At 50.0% G+C, this 19,103-nt stretch overlaps 1 protein-coding gene across 2 annotated transcripts; it reads left to right on the plus strand.

Moving 5' to 3' along the window:
• Positions 1-6,562: 6,562 nt before the first annotated feature.
• On the plus strand, positions 6,563-8,003 carry LOC125512230. Of its 2 annotated transcripts, XM_048677326.1 has the most exons (3): positions 6,564-6,814; positions 6,909-7,263; positions 7,358-8,003. In XM_048677326.1, the coding sequence occupies exons 1-3, from the start codon at positions 6,804-6,806 to the stop codon at positions 7,598-7,600; spliced, it is 609 nt and encodes a 202-aa protein (XP_048533283.1). In that variant the 5' UTR covers positions 6,564-6,803; the 3' UTR covers positions 7,601-8,003. The 2 variants fall into 2 exon arrangements, with proteins under 2 accessions (XP_048533284.1, XP_048533283.1); XM_048677327.1 differs by having other exon boundaries at positions 6,563-7,263.
• The last annotated feature ends 11,100 nt before the right edge of the window (positions 8,004-19,103 follow it).

Consider the following 19,103-nt stretch of genomic DNA (forward strand, 5'->3'; position numbering starts at 1 on the left):
CATTCCCCGGGAGGAAGGACTGGAGCTGTTGGCAGAGATACATGGAGGCATATGTGGCTCCCACATAGGGTCGAGATCCCTTGCTGGCAATGCATTCCGGCAAGGTTTCTTCTGGCCCACTACCCTCCAGGATGCAATGACACTAGTAACCAAGTGTGAAGCATGTCAGTTCCATTCAAAGAAGCTTCATCAACCAGCTAAAGCCCTTCAAACAGTTCCTATTTCCTGGCCATTTTTGGTCTGGGGGCTTGACATACTGGGCCCCTGCCCCCACGCTGTCAGGGGCTTTGAGTACTTGTACGTTGCAATCGACAAGTTCACAAAGTGGCCGGAGGTGGAAGCAGTAAGGAAGGTGACAACGCAATCAGCCATCAAATTCTTCAAGGGGCTAGTCTGCCGCTCTGGTGTGCCAAACAGAGTCATCACCGACAACGGCACGCAGTTTACAAGCCACACTTTCATGAAATACATCCAAGACCTCGGCAACAAGGCATGTTTTGCTTCTGTGGTGCACCCATGGAGCAACGGCCAGGCAGAAAGTGCAAATGGTGAAGTACTGCGAGGCCTAAGGACAAAGACTTTTGACAGGCTGCACAAGAGCGGAAGGTACTGGATTGATGAGTTGCCGGCGGTTCTTTGGTCAATCAGAATGACACCAAATCAAGCCACCGGCCAGACACCCTTTGCCCTGGTATACGGGGTAAAAGTAGTTCTCCCCACGGAACTCACATACGGGTCACCTCGAGCGCTCTCTTATGATGAGTTTGAGCAAGAGCAGTTGTGGCAAGATGACACAATGCTCCTTGAGGAAGGTCGTCTTCGGGCGGCTGTGAGAGCAGTGCGCTACCAGCAAGACTTGCGCCGCTACCGTAGCCGCAAGGGCCATGCCCGATGCTTTGAGCAAGGAGACCTTGTTCTTCGGCGCGTTCAGTCGGCCAAGAATTACAATAAGTTGACACCGAAGTGGGAAGGCCCTTATCGGGTAATACGAGTCACCAGGCCCGGTGCAGTCCGCCTGGAGACCGAAGATGCTATTCCAGTGAGCAACTCCTGAAACATCGAGCATCTTCGCAAGTTTTACCCATAAGGCGCGGTTGCCGCCCCCTGGCAAGCCACCTTTTGTATGTAACCCTCTGTACAAAGCCAGGCGCAGACCCTGAGTATAAATAAATGAAGCGCTGGCGCCCTAAGTTTTAGCATGCATGCTAAGTTGAGTCTCTCCCTCGGTTAGGGTTGATAGTGCTTAGCGGCGGCTAACCTCTAGCATAGAGGTCGAGTGTGCATCTCTCTGTTCCTTTCCGTCCTCTTTGGTTCGCAGGGTACACAGACATTTCTTCTGAGCTATTTGGAAGAAAGAGAACAGGCCGACGCCCCGACCCCGACAAGCCAAGGTTGTCGGGGGCTGCAGGTCTAAGGATCTGACCCCGACAAGCCAAGGTTGCCGGGGGCTGCATGTCTAAGGATCCAATCACGACAAGTCAAGGTTGGCGGGGGCTGCTGACGGTGTCCTGGACTAGGGGGTACTCACCACGTCGTCTCCCGATCAGTTAGATTGGGCCGAGGTTCCCAATGGCCGTATACTCATGGGCCAGTTCAAACAACCGATGTATACACGAGGAAGATTCAACAAGACTTGGTGATCAACACAAGGACTCCTCCCCACAGGCGTATTCGACTAGGATTCTTGTTATCCTAGGCCTCTGATGCATTATATAAACCAAAGTGAGGCTAGTTGATAGATAGGCTAGATCATTATGACATTACTCATCATACCTCTAGGGTTTAGACCACAATATATGATCTCGAGGTAGATCAACTCTGCACTTGATACTCCATTGATATAAACAAAAGCAGGATGTAGGGTTTTACCTCCATCAAGAGGGCCCGAACTTGGGTAAAATCCCGTGTCCATGTTACCATCGCTCCAAGATACCTATCTTAGGACCCCTACTACGAGATACGCTGGATATTGAACCGACGTTGGTGCTTTCATTGAGAGCCTGCTGGATGATCGTCGCAGATCGATGGGATGATCAGGTGCTATTTTTTCAGTTAGATTTATTCCACACGAATTGATTTCTTTGAGAGCTATTTTTGGATCGCAATTCAAAGGCTCGTTCAAGATTGACTCTGATCTTAGATCGGATCAATGGATTTATGCGCCGGACAGCCGCTAAGCGTTAAGAGATCGGCACGACCAAGGACAAAAGCGTCTTCGTCGGCTGAGCGTCGTCCTGGTGTGATCCCTGGTCCCAAGCGGCCACGAGGGGCCTGAAGCTGCCTCCACCGGCAGTGCATGCACAGGGATGATCCTCTCCTTTCCTTTTCCTTTTATTTTATTATTATTAAGGTCAAATCAGCCTCGCAAGAGTCGGAGCGATGCTGGGGCATGTGCAGAACCAAAACGCTTTGGACTCCTACTAGTAGTACAAATCCACTGGGAGTTCACGTATAAGACTCCGTCCAAAAATACAAAGGGCAAGGCCAATGCGTCGCCCCAACCAGGTGCCCCGCAGGTCAGCTAGGTTCGGGTGTCAGGGATGGCTGCCTGGCAGAGTACTAGTGTAGCCTGCAGAAGAGGCGGGTGCTTCGCGGGAAAAAGCTAGGGAAAAGGAAAAAGGTGGGGATTAGCAGCAGCACATTGTTTATCTCCTGGTAGATGCGTACGTGAATGAGGAAGGGAAAGTAGAATAGATGGAAAAAGTAAGAGAGAGGAAGAAACATGGGACCCACAGGTAGCTGATGCTTCTGTTGGGTGAGAGTTGCACCAAACGATGGCTTCACGCATACGAGCCTACATGGAGGGCATGAGACCACCATCTAGTGATGCTTCTATTGTTCATGCCCTAATTGGTTATCACGTCTTTTGGAGGATTGATTGGTCTTCGTACAAGGCATCACTTGTTCTGGCTTTTTACCTCGGATTTTAACGCCTCGTCATCCAAGCAAAGAACACCAGGTTCTATTTTTCTAATTTCTTGTACTGTATATTTTAAATACGCACAAGATATTTTTCTGCTAGTTTGCATGAATTTCTCTGAGTAGATTTCTCTACTAGTTATAATTCGGCCTGTAGAGCGCATCGACATGGTGATCCGTACAGTATCTGGCCAGCCAGCTTCGTCCATAGTCCAGCGGACACCAAGTCCGTAGCCCGGCCTGCCAGATGAATCCAGACTATGTCGCGGGGTCACCACAACAAATAAACTGACCTCAGAGCATCCAAGGACGAGTAACCCCGCATGCCGTATTAAATCCTGGAAAAGCGCACAGATCCAAATAAGTAGTCGAGCAGGTGAACTCGCTGCATACGCGAACAACAAATAAGTCTGCCATCCGAACAACAGTGATCCAGTCGAGGCGGCGGGCAGTGCACCGGGGCTGACATGAATTCAGCTTCGCAGCATGAGTCCAGGAAGATTCCTTGTCCTCTTCTTTTTAAAGTCCAGCAGTTCTTGTTTCTTCACATTTTCTATCGAAGTCTAACCATGGAGCAATTAGTCTAATCTAGCTACCTCTCACGTGAATGCCCTAGAGCACTTTGGCGCAGTTTTTTTGCTCCTATGGTTATCCGGGTTCAGGTGCAATTTTTCCATTTATTTATTTTGTACAATTTCATACATCAAGAAATCCTTTACTTTGGATTTGCACTGTTTGTGTGTGCAGGCCGACATCGTTGCCCCAGGGACCCCGACATTTTTAGGTCGCCATCAAGCCGCGTCGCCGCGTTCTCAGAACAAGTTTGGACGGCGCTGTGGCGGCGTAATTGCCGTGCATATTTGGACCTGCATTGGCATCTACATCCTATTACTTCGTCGAGCTAACCTAGACATCCAGGCCTTTTTTTCTTTTAATTATCTACTTTACTTAAGTTAATTAAGTAGAGGGTATCTTTTATATATATAAAAAATATGTATTATCATCTCTGGCCTTGCACTATTTTATCTATGCAGGCAGACTTACACCGCGCATTACCTGGCGCGTCAACACCCATCGAGGCCGAAGATAGTTCGGCTCGGCGCAACCATATGGTTATTGACTTTGACTGCGTCAGCGATCACTTCGGCAGGCCGGCATCGTCATCCCAATCGGCATAAATTGGCTCTCTTGATCACCTTCTTGGTTGAATTGCCACACCGACATGTTTGGTTGCCTCTGGAACTTCGGCATCGCTGAGAGAGCTCTACCTCATCGAGTGTTCGGCACAAGGGCCATATTTCTTTTATTACTCACTTTGCATAAATTATTAATCATGCAACGATTTTTTATTATTATCTCCGGCTTGCACTATGTTCCGTGCACAGGTAAATGATTTGGGTCGGGCAGCACTGTCACTCCAGCATACCGACGTGCTGACATGGGGTTTCCGTCGTCGCCTTACCGACCTACCGCGTCACCTCGGCTGGACCGGGGGCTTTTCCATCTCTTCATCAAACCTACCCCAGGGACTCCGGCAGCATCAGCCGACCAGCTTCGTTAGCTCGGCTGGACCAGGGGCTGCTCTTCAACACGTCGACCGCGCTATGTCGCCACTTCGTCAAGCCGAGCTCTTTTCTCTTGGGGGCTGGGACCTCGGCCAAGCCAAGGACTATGTTTTTGTCCCGCCATAAGTCCGGACCTCGTCATCAACACCGAGCACATTAACCAGCTAAGTCTTTTTCATGCTCAACAACTTTCGGTTTTAAATTTCGTTCGGTTCGACCAAGCATTATACTTTTTTAGGAAAGAAGTTTTCGTGTAAAACTTCCTTGTCAAAACTTTGTTTGTGACACACAAATTCAAATACCCCGTTTACTTGGGGGCTTCCTTTATGAAGCCTTTCCTCTTGCATATGATTATACTTGTATGGCTTCGTTCCTTATTCGTGTATTACGCCACAATATGCACCATGTTGACTTAAGTATTCCGCAAGCTGGGTTGCCTTGCTCCTGTGTTTACCCCTACGTTCCCGATTGTTCAGCTAGGGAGTAAAGGGAGCACCTCTGCGATTGTCATGATCAGGTCATCCGAGCTCGGACCTTAGACTGGGTGAAGCCGAAAGCTAGCGCTCTTATTATTTTCAATCATGGTCGGCACACAACGGAACTCATGAATACGAAAAATCTACTGCACAAGTCTCATAGTAACAATGAGCAACCGAAGAAAGGTATCGGTGGAGGTACTATTTTCTTCGAAGATGCTTCTTACACTTCGTCAGTAATATAGCATAAGTTCCTTGAGCGCGCTTTGTCTGTTACAGCCTTATGCCCTTATTGCCTGGTTATCGGAAACACCGTCGATATTCTCGACAGGTGGAGTACATAACACTTTTCGGCCCTTGACCGAAGAGGGAGAAGCCGACGGTCGGTTAAGACGCGTTTGAAGTTCGGGTGAACACATATATGATATAAGTACTTCGGTACATACACTCATTATAGATAAAATTCTTTTACCCAAGTCGCTTGGGGGCTCTTGAATTAGTATGAGTCGTTTTTACTAGTCGTTGCACAGTATTTTTCTACCACCCCTTTCTCGACACATGTGTATGATCAATAGTCGGGTAGCTTGGTTTCTCTCTAAAGCTACTCATGTTTAGTTCGCTAAACTGGCCTGAGAAACACTCCGCCTTCGGGATAGGGAGGTTGAAGTCGAAGGCTCGCCCACTTGAAGTCTAGAGATCGGATTTGTCATGTCAAAGCACGACGAAAGTACAATTTTAAGACCAATTTCTTATTGGCACCAAAACAGCCTGATTCAATCTAGACATAAAGTTTTTACGCATGTTTTTGGCCTTTGAGATTATAACATCTTTTCACCTATTTTATGTTTTCCTTTCAGGAAGCAGAACATTCTCTTGGTTGAGGTGTTCGGCGTGAAACTCTTTTCTAAAACTACAGTTCGACATATTTTCTGCTGAATCCCATGTAACGCCCCGTGACCGATGTGCCAGGTACCCTCCAGTTATTCGCTGTTGTTGCATCTTGTCATTGCATCATGTGCATTGCATCATCATGTTTTCAAAACTTGCATCCGTCCGGGTTCCCCAGTTCCGTCCGTTGTCCGTCCCGAGCCCAACCACACTTGCACGTGCCCGCGGCATGTCCGAAATATTATTTTATAAGTGGCCGGGAAATGTTCTCGGAATGGGTTGAAAGTTGGCATGCGGTGTTTTTATGTTGTCAGTAGGTCGCGTGCCAAATTTCATCGCATTCGGAGTCCGTTTGACGCCCCAACGGTTAACTATAGCGGCAGTATAGCCGGTCTATCGTCGGACGTTTTCAGTCTCCGGAAACTGCTGCCGGGCCCTCTCTCTCTTCTCTCCTCTCAGCCTCGCCACAGTTCACCTAGGCCCATGCCTACCCTCTCTGCACAGTGCATCGAACCCCTCGCGCGCGTTCGGAAGTTGTCCCGGACCCGACCCGACCAGTCGTCACCATTGGATCAGGATCAACCCCAAACATCTACGAAACATCTTCGTTTCTTATTTGGATTTTCCTAGCCTATCTATTCTCGACCGTCGGATTTTGATCGGATGATCCAACTCTTCTTTTTTCCTATATATATGTACACCCTAGTCCATCTTTAGACCCAAACCCTAAAACCTAGGGATCTTGTCCCATCCACTCGTCGCCGCCGCCACTCCACCGAATCCACATCGGGATCCCACCTACCCAAATCACCGCCGCCATCTTCCCTTGTTTTCAGCGCCACCCAATCAGCAGCAGCGCCCGAGCGCTCCTCTCTACACCGGCATCCCCGTCCTGAACCTCATCGTCGCCGCGCACCCTCCCTTGATCCATCGCCCGGGGCCGTTTCCACACTGGATGAACACCAGGCCAGTCCCATGCCCCCTCTCCTGCATCTCACTCCTCTGCTCATCTCTCTCTCTCTCGGAGCTCTCAAATCCCCTCCTTTGCTTCTTATCGCAGGAATCGAACGCAATCGCCGAACGCCATGGCCGCCCTCGCCTACTCACTTTGTTCCTGGACCTCCTGCGCCTCGTCACCCGCGTCTAGCGCCGCCATGGATTCGCACCAAGTCCTCATCACCAGGCCGACCCCGTCCCCTTCTGTTCGTCTCGAGCGTCAAGCGCAGCTGCCTCCTCTGCCGACTTGCTCCCCGCCGAATCCGGTGGCTCGTAGCACCACCGCCGCCGTCGCCTCAAGTCCCTGCCGCCGGCGCCGCGAAGTCCTGATGAAGCCGCAGCTCCATTTGGTGCCTCTGCCTGTGACCAACGCCGTCGCGCCTCGAGCCATCGTCGGCGAGCTACCGTACCAACAGCAGGTCCGGGCTCCCCCATGCCTCATCTTCCTTCCGTCTCCCCGTCTCCCTTTTATTCTCCCAAGTATCTTCCTCTCTGAAACCGCCGCGCCACCAGTTTTCTTCAGGGAGTAGCTCCGCCATCCGCGACCTCTTCTCCGGCAAGATCTGCTCCGCTGCTGCTGCACCGCGTCGGAGACCAGCCGCTTCTCGCGCCGCCGGCAAGCCCCTGCCTCCTTGCTCGCTTTGCCCCGCGTCGCTCCCAAGTACCGTCGCCGCCCTGCTGCCATGTCCCGCCGCGCAGAACTGCTGCGTTCCTCTGCTTCTTCAGTTAGAACACGAGCGAGCCAAGCCGCGTTGACTCTTTCGATCGAGCCAAGCGGGCCGACCCAGCGCGCCCCTGCCGGCCTCTCCCTCTCCACCCACTAGGGCTTGGACCAGTGGTGAGCAGCCGCCCACCTACCCCTGTGCGCTGCTGGGCTGCCAGATTCGGCCTGTTCGTTTTTTTCTCTTGTCAACGATTTGTTAATTTCTCATAGCATTGCATATTTACAGATTTTGCCCCTATTTTAAACTGCTAATAACTTTTGAACCTTGCATCCAAATAAAATATGTCATATATGAAACATGCTTAGAAATTCATCTAGTTTCATAATATGTCACTCTCATCCATGTTTAAAATGTTGTTTGTTTAAATTTGCTTAAATAACTTGCTAAAATGCTTTAATTCATAACTAAAAAACCGTAACTCGGAATTTAATAATCTTTATATGTAAATGGGGTAGAATTTTGCCTAGTTTAACATGGTGGCTTTACTTTGCATGTTTAATAACTCTAAAATTATGTTTAGGGCAGAACAGCACCAAATCTAAAATATGCATATGGGGATTTACCGGAATTTGTTGTTCGTTGCTTCCGGCCTCATTTAAACTTGACTAGATAGGTAGTTTACTTTGCTTCACCCTTGCCATGTTAAGAACATTTAATATTGTTGGGGTACATAAACGAGAGAGAACTAAATAATTGATGTGGTGTTCCGTCAATATGCAACCCGTTGCATATTGAGCTCCACTTAACTTGTAGTGTTTTTTGTGCACTTTGCCATGCCATGCATATTTAAACCAGACATGCATCATACTTGATTGTGCATCATGCCATGTTGATGTGTTGGTTGTTTACTATGTTGTGTGCTTCTTTCCGGTGTTGCTTTTTCGGGTTGGTTCCGTTAACGTCGCGTTTGTGAGGAACCGTTCGACTACGTCCGTTTCTCTTCTTCATGCACTCGTTCTTCTTCCTTGCGGGATTTCAGGCAAGATGACCATACCCTCGAAATCACTTCTATCTTTGCTTGCTAGATGCTCGCTCTTTTGCTATGCCTATGCTGCGATACCTACCACTTGCTTATCATGCCTCCCATATTGTTGAACCAAGCCTCTAACCCACATTGTCCTAGCAAATCGTTGTTTGGCTATGTTACCGCTTTGCTCAGCCCCTCTTATAGCGTTGTTAGTTGCAGGTGAAGATTGAAGTTTGTTCCTTGTTGGAACATGGAGATGTTGTTCCTTGTTGGAACATGTTTACTTGTTGGGATATCACAATATCTATTATTTAATTAATGCATCTATATACTTGGTAAAGGGTGGAAGGCTCGGCCTTATGCCTGGTGTTTTGTTCCACTCTTGCCGCCCTAGTTTCCGTCATTCCGTCATATCGGTGTTATGTTCCCGGATTTTGCGTTCCTTACGCGGTTGGGTTATAATGGGAACCCCTTGACAGTTCGCTTGAATAAAACTCCTCCAGCAAGGCCCAACCTTGGTTTTACCATTCGCCACCTAGCCTTTTTCCCTTGGGTTAGGCCAGCCCAAGGGTCATCTTTATTTTAACCCCCCCCGGGCCAGTGCTTGTCTAAGTGTTGGTCCGAAACAGAGCCACTTGCGGCGCCACCTCGGGGAAACTTGAGGGCTGGTTTTAGCTGTACGTAGTGTTCATCCGGTGTTGCCCTGAGAACGAGATATGTGCAGCTCCTATCGGGATTTGTTGGCACATTCGGGCGGTGTTGCTGGACTTGTTTTACCATTGTCGAAATGTCTTGTAACCGGGATTCCGAGCCTGATCGGGTCTTCCCGCTAGAAGGAATATCCTTCGTTGACCATGAGATCTTGTGATGGGCTAAGTTGGGACACCCCTGCATGGTTATGAACTTTCGAAAGCTGTGCCCGCGGTTATGGGCAGATGGGAATTTGTTAATGTCCGGTTGTAGAAAACCTAAAGTTGACCTTAATTAAAATCGATCAACCGCGTGTGTAACCGTGATGGTCTCTTTCCGGCGGAGTCCGGGAAGTGAACATGGTGTTGGAGTTATGCTTGACTTAGGTTGTTCTAGGATCACTTCTTGATCATAGTTTCTCGAACGTGCTTGGCCTTCTCTTCTCGCTCTCATTTGCATATATGTTAGCCACCAAATATGCTAGTCGCTTGCTGCAGCTCCACCTCATACCTTTACCTTACCCTTAAGCTTAAATAGTCTTGATCGCGAGGGTGTGAGATTGCTGAGTCCCCGTGACTCACAAATACTTCCAAAACTAGCTTGTAGGTGTCGTTGAACCGAGCAGGTGACGCAACCAAGATCAAGGAGGAAGTTGTTGAAGATCTTATCCTTTGTGTTGTTTCGTTCTAGTTGATCAGTAGTGGAGCCCATTGGGGTCGATCGGGGACCTTGTCGCATTTGGGGTTCTTCTTTTATTTTGGTTCCATAGTCGGACCTTGACTATATTTGGATGATGTAATGCTTTATTCATGTATTTGTGTGAAGTGGCGATTGTAAGCCAACTATGTATCTTTCTTTCCCCCTATTGTATTACATGGGTTGTTTGCGAAGATTACGTCACTTGCGACATTGCTTTCAATGCGGTCATGCCTCTAAGTCGTGCTTCGACACATGGGAGATATAGCCGCATCGAGGGCGTTACACCCCACCTCGATATTGTCAAAACATACATGACAGTTGAACTAGTTCCCGAGGAGGTACGATCCTAGGGTCGGCCATGTTGCCCAACCCAATTCTCGGGGGGCTACTGCATTGGCAATCCAATGCAGAAAATTTAAGTGAAATATAGTTTTCAAGGAGATTATGATCCTCAGGTTGGTCGGCCGCACCCAACCTGAGTCTCGAGGACTTTGCACACCACTTTTTGTGTCCCGAAGTATTCTGCCGAGCTAGGAGTTGACCCTCAGGCCGATTTTGCGAATCAACCTGAGTCTCAGGGGCTACTGGGATCAGCGGTCTTATGTCATCCTTCAGGTGCATCTCGGGTTTTAGACCGATACACACCTTGAGGGCTACTGGCTATATATATCTCGACAGAGAAGAAATTGCACCAATCAAAAATATTGACCAAAAATAGACCCGCAGTCGGGGTGGTGCACCACCTCGGAAGCAGTCCGGCGTAAAGCTCGGGCGCCAGTGGCTGGCTCCATACAGGGCATTTCCAGCGTTAAACTCGGATAACCTCCTTCAAACTTCTTCAAGCCAAGGTGATCTATGACACCTCGGATATAGTCCGGCATTGGTGCTCTGCTACAAAAGATATCTCGAATGCAGTCCGGTGTTGGAGCTCGGATGCAAGAGGACACCACCGCACGGGAACAACTTCAAACCCGAGGTGTGGCGTAAAAAATAACAAGGCATTGATAAAGGCCGATAACTTAAAGGGCTCCTCGAATACCCGACGTGTAAACTCTCCGGATTCACTTCGGCGATCCTCAAGATCGAAGATGAGATGATTTGTTGAACCAGTTTTCAAGACCGATGGCCAAAGATGAAGAACAATTTGGAAGAATCAAGGAGCGTCCCCAACTTGAAGACCGGTTCAGGGGGCTACTGATGGTGTCCTGGACTAGGGGGTACTCACCACGTCGTCTCCCGATCAGTTAGATTGGGCCGAGGTCCCCCATGGCCGTATACTCATGGGCCAGTTCGGACAACCGATGTATACACTAGGAAGATTCCACAAGACTTGGTGATCAAGACAAGGACTCCTCCCCACAGGCGTATTTGACTAGGACTCTTGTTATCCTAGGCCTCTGGTGCATTACTCCCTCCTTCCATTTATATAAGGCCTAATGCGTTTTTCAAGGCTAACTTTGACCAAATGTTAGAGCAATAATTTATGACATGCAACTCACACAAGCATACCATTAAACTCGTATGCGAAAGGAGCTTTCAATGATATAATTTTCACATTATGCATGTCATGTACTATTAATTTTGTCAATAGTCAAAAGTGGTCTTGAAAAATGCATTAGGCTCTATATAGATGGAAGGAGGGAGTATATAAACCAAGGCAAGGCTAGTTGATAGATAGGCTAGATCATTATGACATTACTCATCATACCTCTAGGGTTTAGACCATAATATATGATCTCGAGGTAGATCAACTCTGTACTTGATACTCCATTGATATAAACAAGAGCAGGACGTAGGGTTTTACCTCCATAGAGAGGGCTCGAACCTGGGTAAAAACACCATGTTCATCGTCCCTATTACCATTGATCCTAAATCCACAGCCCGAGACCCCCTACCCCGAGATCTGCCGGTTTTGACATCGACAGCTGCGACATCAGATAAGTCTTTCTCCCCCACTCTGTGCCCTCGTATGAACCTTGAACGTATAAGGCTTCGCTCGCTCTCGTACCATCTTGCTCCCTCTGTCCCGTGTCCGAAAAACTTACTTTGGGCCAGAACTTGGTTGTAGTGCGATGGAAAGAGGGAGAGCGAAGGGCCTAATCCTACTCAGCCCCTACCTCCGCCAAGGGCATGAGTGTAGCCGAGCCATAGAGCAGGAGGACGGCAAGGCCTGTTGCCGGGATACAATGTTTATCTTAAGATAACGAGGATGTGTTCCTCGGTGTGGCCCTCACCCATGCGCAAGCAAAACCCGGCAAACACCCTTCTTTTCATTCATACGTTGCGGACAAGTACAATTCATACGGAATGGGTACAAGAGCAAGGGGATTACAAATTTTGAAATTTAACGAGTGCATGCAGACTTACAAACTAGAAAAGATAAGTGCCCCGTGATCCCCGTTCTTGCCCTTTTCCTCCCAGGTACGGCAGGTGAAAGCAAAAAGGAGGAGATGGGGAACGCGTCGATGGAGAGCTTGACGAGGAAGGCCCTCGGCGGAGCGCACGGCGGAGGAAGGGGCGATGCGGTCAGTCAGAGACGAGGTTGACGTGCCCTCGCTCGACGTCCTCGTCGTCGCTGTCGCTGTCACTGTCCTCCCCATCACTCCCGCTTGAGGAGGAGTCTTCATCATCGGAGGAGCTCTCCACGCAGCACTTCAGGCGAGTTCCAGAGTCTCCGAAGACCTTGACGGGAAGCAGGTCGTTCTCCGTAAATTTGAAATAGAGAACGAGCCCCGCCGTCAGGTTGTGGATACGACCAAAAGTCTTCCATCCGCAGCGAAGATACAAGACGTGAGGGGCGGGAAAGTGAACGTCGACCCGCGTGCCGTTGTTCCCGCAGCCCCTCATATGCAACCTCAGGGTCTGGGGCGGATCGAGCTCCATCTCCCGAGCGAATGGCGCAGGAAGACGAAGGCGACGACGCGGTGGCCGACGTAGCCTGATGAAGAACTCACGAGGCTGGTCCCCGACGCGGCCCTCCATTGGGGGAGGCATCGCTGGTGAGGGAGTCCTGGACTAAGGGGTCCTCGGGCGTCCGGCCTGTTATCCATGGGTCGGCCTGATGGGCTGTGAAGAAACGAAGACCGAAGGCGTACTTGTGTCTGGATTGGACTCTACTTGGCATGGAAGGCAAGCTTGGCGACCGAAGATTCCTTCTTATGTAACCGACTCCATGTAAACCCTAGATCCCCTCGGTGTCTATATAAACCGAAGGGGATAGTCTGGAAAGGACACACACACATACTCATTACCATACCCACATAGGCTAGGCTTCTAGGGTTTAGCCATTACGATCTCGTGGTAGATCAACTCTTGTAACACTCATATTCATCAATATCAGTCAAGCAGGACGTAGGGTATTACCTCCATAGAGAGGGCCCGAACCTGGATAAACATCGTGTCGCCCGTCTCCTGTTACCATCGATCCTAGACGCACAGTTCGGGACCCCCTACCCGAGATCTGCCGGTTTTGACACCGACATTGGTGCTTTCATTGAGAGTTCCACTATGCCATCAGCAAAGGGCTTGATGGCCCCTTCGATCATCAGTAATGATGTTGTCCTGGGAGAAACCTTCCTCCCCGGACAGATGTTCGTATTCGGCGGCTTCGTACTGCGGGCCAACTCGCTTGGCCATCTGGAGCAGATTGACAGCTACGCCCCTGGCCATCAGGTCAGATTTGGGAGCTTGAATTACGTTGCGGACATCCGTGGGGACTTGATCTTCGACAAATTCGAGACTGCGGCAACCGCTCCCCATCGCCCCGATGAACATGGCTTAAACCTGTCATCAGGTCACATCCAGGAGATAGCTACCGTAGCAGCTCCGGCCTCAAATCCAGAGCAGTTCAAGTCGTCCGAAGATGGGAAGCTCAACCCCACCATGGGGACTACCGATTCCGCGGTGCTGGAGCCACACGCAGATTCCACTTCATACGGTATCTGCATCTACGGAACCCCGGACTCGCCTCTGATGTCGAGCTCCGAACCCTGCGAGCCCGCGTACACGGGACTCGATCGGTTATCGATCTTCAAGTTCAGCGCCGCAAATGTCTTCCAACACTCGCCCATGGGCGACATACTAAACCCGCTAAAAAACCTATCCCTGGCGGACGACCCGTCTCCGAACTATGTTCAGTTCGAACTTACGGCGGACAACGGAGAATTTTGCTTCCCACCTGCCACCCACTTCATAGCCACTGTTAAAGATGTAACCAACACACCCGACCCCCGCTCCGAAGACATCGACGGTGTGGACGACGATGAGGGGCAAGGCCAGAGCCTACTACCCGCTAGACACGTGATAAGAACTTCCTGGTATGATGTGTGTATGATAGACACACCTTACGACGCTCTCGACAATGAGAAGGAGGATCCGGTCGAGGATAAACTGCCTGGTACACAGCCCGGACACCGGCGCTCTAGGCCTCATTGCCCAAGAGAAAACACTGCCAGCACCATAGAAGACGATACTCTGGACAACGAAGACCCTCTTGAGGTAGAATCCGAGCAGGAGGAACAGGAAGGCGGGCAAGACATCCCTGACGAACAGGCCACATGTGGGGACTTGGAGGATAGAAATTATCTCCCTCTCTCCGAGGAGGAGGAGATCCTCGGCAACGAGGATTTTACCATGCCAAAGGAACCTCTCGAGCATGAGCGCTTTAAACGCCGGCTTATAGCCACTGCAAGGAGCTTAAGGAAGAAGCAGCTGCAGCTTCAAGCAAGCGAAGACTTGCTCAATGATAGATGGACCGAGGTCTTGGCCGCCAAAGAATACGGCCTTAGCAGCCCAGACAAAAGCCACCCCAAGAGTAGGTGGCCCCCTCAATACGATGGCAGGGCGATGGAGCCCATACCACCATCGAACAATGCGGCGGGCCGACCATAGTTCGGTCCAGACAAAGAAGTAGCCCAAGCAGAGGACCATACCAACCCATCCGGCTGTCAAAACAAAACAGCTCGGGGGAACACTCGCAATATCAAACAAGACACGGAGGGTAGAGCAGGACGCACAAGATCGATGTACAGATCATGAAGATATACCCCGACCGATGATGATGGTCGCCTATTCAGACACTACAGAGCTGACCACGCCCGGTCCGAGCACCGTAAACGGAGCCCGCCGGAGGTGCTTCATAGTGTGGCCCAACATAGAGGAGCCGCAGACCCCTCTGCTTCACGGACGAAGTAATGGAACACGAATTTCTAGACGGGTTTAAACCCATTAACATCGAATCATACGATGGGACAACAAACCCGGCGGTATGGATCAAGGATTACCTCCTCCATATTCACATGGCCCGCGGAGACGACCTCCACGCCATTAAATACCTACCTCGCAAGCTTAAAGGGCCAGCTCGGTACTGGTAAATAGTTTGCCAGAAAATTCTATTGGCAACTGGGAAGATTTGGAAGACGCCTTTCGAGACAACTTCCAGGGAACATATGTCAGATTCACGGTCACCCTGATAGGCCAGCTAATCATACCAACCATAAATGTTGGGTCTTCAAGCAGGCAGGCAAGCTTAATGTTGATCACAACGGGAGGAGGCCACCGGGTGACAAAGACGACGGATCGGCTCGCTAGTAGAACACCAGGGGCCAGAAAAAGTTCCCCTCCGACGTTCGACCACTCCAGGAACGCAAATAGCAGTTCGGCTTCCGCCACCCACCTACTGTACTGGCGAAATTTGCACCACGCGCACATCACTACGCACTCAAGATACCATGGGCATCGGCGGAAGCACAATACGGACAACCCTACAAGGATTCCCGTAATGTTTTTTATATGTTTTTCTCATTTTTTTTTCTGTTTCATCCTTAAAGAACAGGTGACCAACTGGACAACATCTACAGCGGACTCTATCGGAGTTCGGATCCATACACTCACCTAAGGGGTTACTTCCGTTAAGGATCCCCCTCCCTGAGGATGGGCGACGCAGACGTGCGACATGAGGTCCAAAATTACTTTTTGTAGACCGCACTCTTTATTCCGAGCCTGTATATGCCCTTTTTCCTCTGATCCTGACCACGAGCATGTCAAATAGCCGGGTCCGTGCTTTCTCTTTATACACACACACAAAATTATCATTGGCACATCGCTCCATTCTCAGTAAGACTCACCGGAACCGATCTCTCATACTCTTTCAACAATAAAGTACGACCTCAACGATGACTTGCAGATGCACCTCGGCACACCCTGCCAGGGGCTCGGCATGGGAACGGATGAGTTGCTAGTAAAAGTCCGAACATCTCTAAAGTGTACTTTGGCGTCGCAAGTTTGGCCTTATATGCATCAGCTCCGAATCATTGTCTTGGGTCAATAGTTGGGTTGCCCGGCTCCTGTGCTTGCTACCCTACGTTCTGCTCTATCAGCTAGGGTAGTAAAGGGAGAACTACTGCGATTGTGCCCTGGCCTAAACTGGATGAGCACCTCAGTAGAGAAAGCTGAAAACTGACTGTGATGATGCGGCGAGAGCTGGTCAACCACTTGATGATTTATTGGAATCCTTGGCGATTCTCCGTGAAACACGAGGGATCTTTTTTAGACCAGATATGTCAGGCACGACACGCCGCATACATACCAGGGGCTATGTCGTAACCCCACCATAAAACTCCTACGGCTAAGTGAAAGTGTTAACGCCTTATAGTCCGATTGCCTGGTTCGCCGCATTATCACGTCCTTCACGGACCAAGACGTTGGTTAAAGAGTGATTAAATGCTTTTCCGAGCACCCCCGTACTTCCTATGAGGGGGCTGAAGCCGACGACTGGAAAACTTTCAGATTATATTAAAACGGCCGCATAGGAGGAATTCAAGCTTTTCGAGCAAAACATAAATAGATTAACTATAAAATTGTCTTTTACAATCATTATACACCTCACTCGAAAATTATGTCTTTCGAGCATTGAACCTCAATCAAGCGGGCCGCCTCCAGGACGTCTTCAAAATAATGCTCTGGTTTCGGATGGTCCTCGCCTTTGGGCGGACCCTTTGTCGCGACATCGATGGCCTTCATCTTCCCCCAGAATGTATTGACTCGGGAAAGGGCCATCCGTGCACCTTCAATGCACGCCGATCGCTTCGCAACATCGATTCACGGCACTGCATCGACAAGCTTCTACACCAAACCGAAATAGCTATTCGGCGCAGGATCGGTCGGCCATAGCCGGACTATGACATCCTTCATGGCAGCGCCAGATACCCTATGAAGTTCGGCCCATTGGGACATCTGTTAATTGAGCAGCAGCGGGCGCTTTGACGCGCCAAACTGTGACCAAAAAAGCCTCTCCATTGCATATCCAGCTCGTGCTTGGTAATACCGCGCTGCATCGGAAGAACTCTTCGACAAGTCCAAATACTCGTCCGGAGAACTCCACACTTTGTTCAGCTGAGCATAGTCCGGGTCACCGAACTTAGTCTGCAGCAGAAAAGGCTTTCCAGCCACTATCTCCTTCGCCTGCCGAACCTCCTCACGGAGTGCTCTGGACTCTGATCGCGCTTCTCTCGCCTCCTGACTGGCCTTGTCCAGTTCAGCCGTTAAAGCTTTATTCTCCTTCTCAAGAAATTCGCAGCGGCCAGAAGCATTCTCCAAAGCAAGTGTCATCGTGGATATCTTCTCCCTGCCCTGGCATCGCATAGCTTATTCGGCCTTCAGTTCATCTGATACCCTTTCAGCAGCAGCACCACTAAACAAGGCCCGCTCCTTGGCCCGGACTAGCTCCGCCTGAAGAGCCTCTATGGTGGCAGCACTATCTGCATTTCATGCACATTTCATATAAAGCTCTTTTCAGTGTCAAGCACACTGGTGTAAGGAATGCTCAAATATATACCTTGCGAGTCGTCAAGACGCCTATTGATTAGTGCAATGTCACCCCCGCAATATCCAGCTTTAGCTGCAGTTCTGCCACTTCCGTATGTCGGGAAGCCACAGGAGGGGAGACAACATGTATTTCAAATTACATCAAGGTCAATACCTGAGCATATCTCTTTGATCCTCCGATCGCTTCCTTCGAAAGGCAATCCGAGTCTCAGGGGCTACTGCATATACAACAGGTGCATTCTGTCAATAAAATTCAATTGACAAAACTACATCACAAACCTCAAAACCTCTTAGAAGGCTCGTGAAGGCCTCGTTCAATCCACTCTTCACGGATAGAACCCTTTTGACCACCGTAACCATCAAGGAGCAGTGCTCTTCTGAAATGGACGCTCGTTGTAGCATGTCCGTCAGCATTTCCGGCGCTCCTGGGTCCTCGGAAACTGTCGTCGGAGACGGCATTCCTGTGAAGGAACCCGCTTGCTTGCCTCCAGAGCCGTCTCCGCTTGTAAACTGGACGGTTCAGGGACGCCAGTCTCGATCCCAGAACCCCGGGTGACGGAGGCACCACCTTCGAGTAACGCTTTCTTCATATCTTGTACTACTTGGTGTGCGAGAGGAGCCCTTCGGGATGATACCTCGGTATCATCTCCTCTGTTGGGCGTTGAGGCCGGAGAAGGCATGTCACTCTCCATCATCTCTGGAAGAAGATCTCCTGAGGAGGACGACGATTGAGAAACACCAGGCGTTAACCTGCGTGGATGAACATATGATCACTTCACTAGTGGGAAAAGAACGAGGTGCGTTTAAAGTGCCCCAGCCTCACTTACGGTTTGCCTCGAGGTTCGTCCTCGTCATCAAGCTCTACGGCAGCCTCACTCACCCGGCCCAAGCTACTCGACGATGGTGTTTTGCCTCTCTTGGAAGGCTTCCCCTCCTGATCTTCGGAAGCAGCCCTCTTCTTGCCATGGAGGACTCCCTCTGCACCCTTGCCCTTGGGCAAAAGGATTTTGGTTTCCCTAAATGCAGCCACCTGGTACGGTGTTGGAATCAACATTCTCGTCAGCAGGGCGGTCGCAGGGTCTTCGGGAAGAGGCGCCGGACACCAGATTAGCACCGCTTTCTTTATCCAGTCCTGAACAGGGACGGGTTGTTCAATATCTTGTTAAAAGATGCTCAAATGGAAGGTGCTCGGATATCGAGTACTTACCGAAGTATCTAGATGATTGCAATCAAGGCCAACGTCTTCGGTGGTGTCGGGCCATTGCCCTTGTTCCCCAAAATACTATTTCCACATTCCGTCATGCGTAGTGCCGAAGAAGTGCTGTAGGGTTCGCCGCCCTTCTGGGTTAAACAC

Source organism: Triticum urartu, chromosome 6 (assembly GCF_003073215.2).
Source record: "Triticum urartu cultivar G1812 chromosome 6, Tu2.1, whole genome shotgun sequence".
NCBI classification, from domain to species: Eukaryota; Viridiplantae; Streptophyta; class Magnoliopsida; order Poales; family Poaceae; genus Triticum; species Triticum urartu.

Excerpts from the sequence above, each read along its gene's own strand:
- LOC125512230 (XM_048677326.1), top strand. Across the intron at positions 7,264-7,357 it reads AGCTACCGTACCAACAGCAG|TTTTCTTCAGGGAGTAGCTC; the intron begins GTCCGGGCTCCC and ends CCGCGCCACCAG.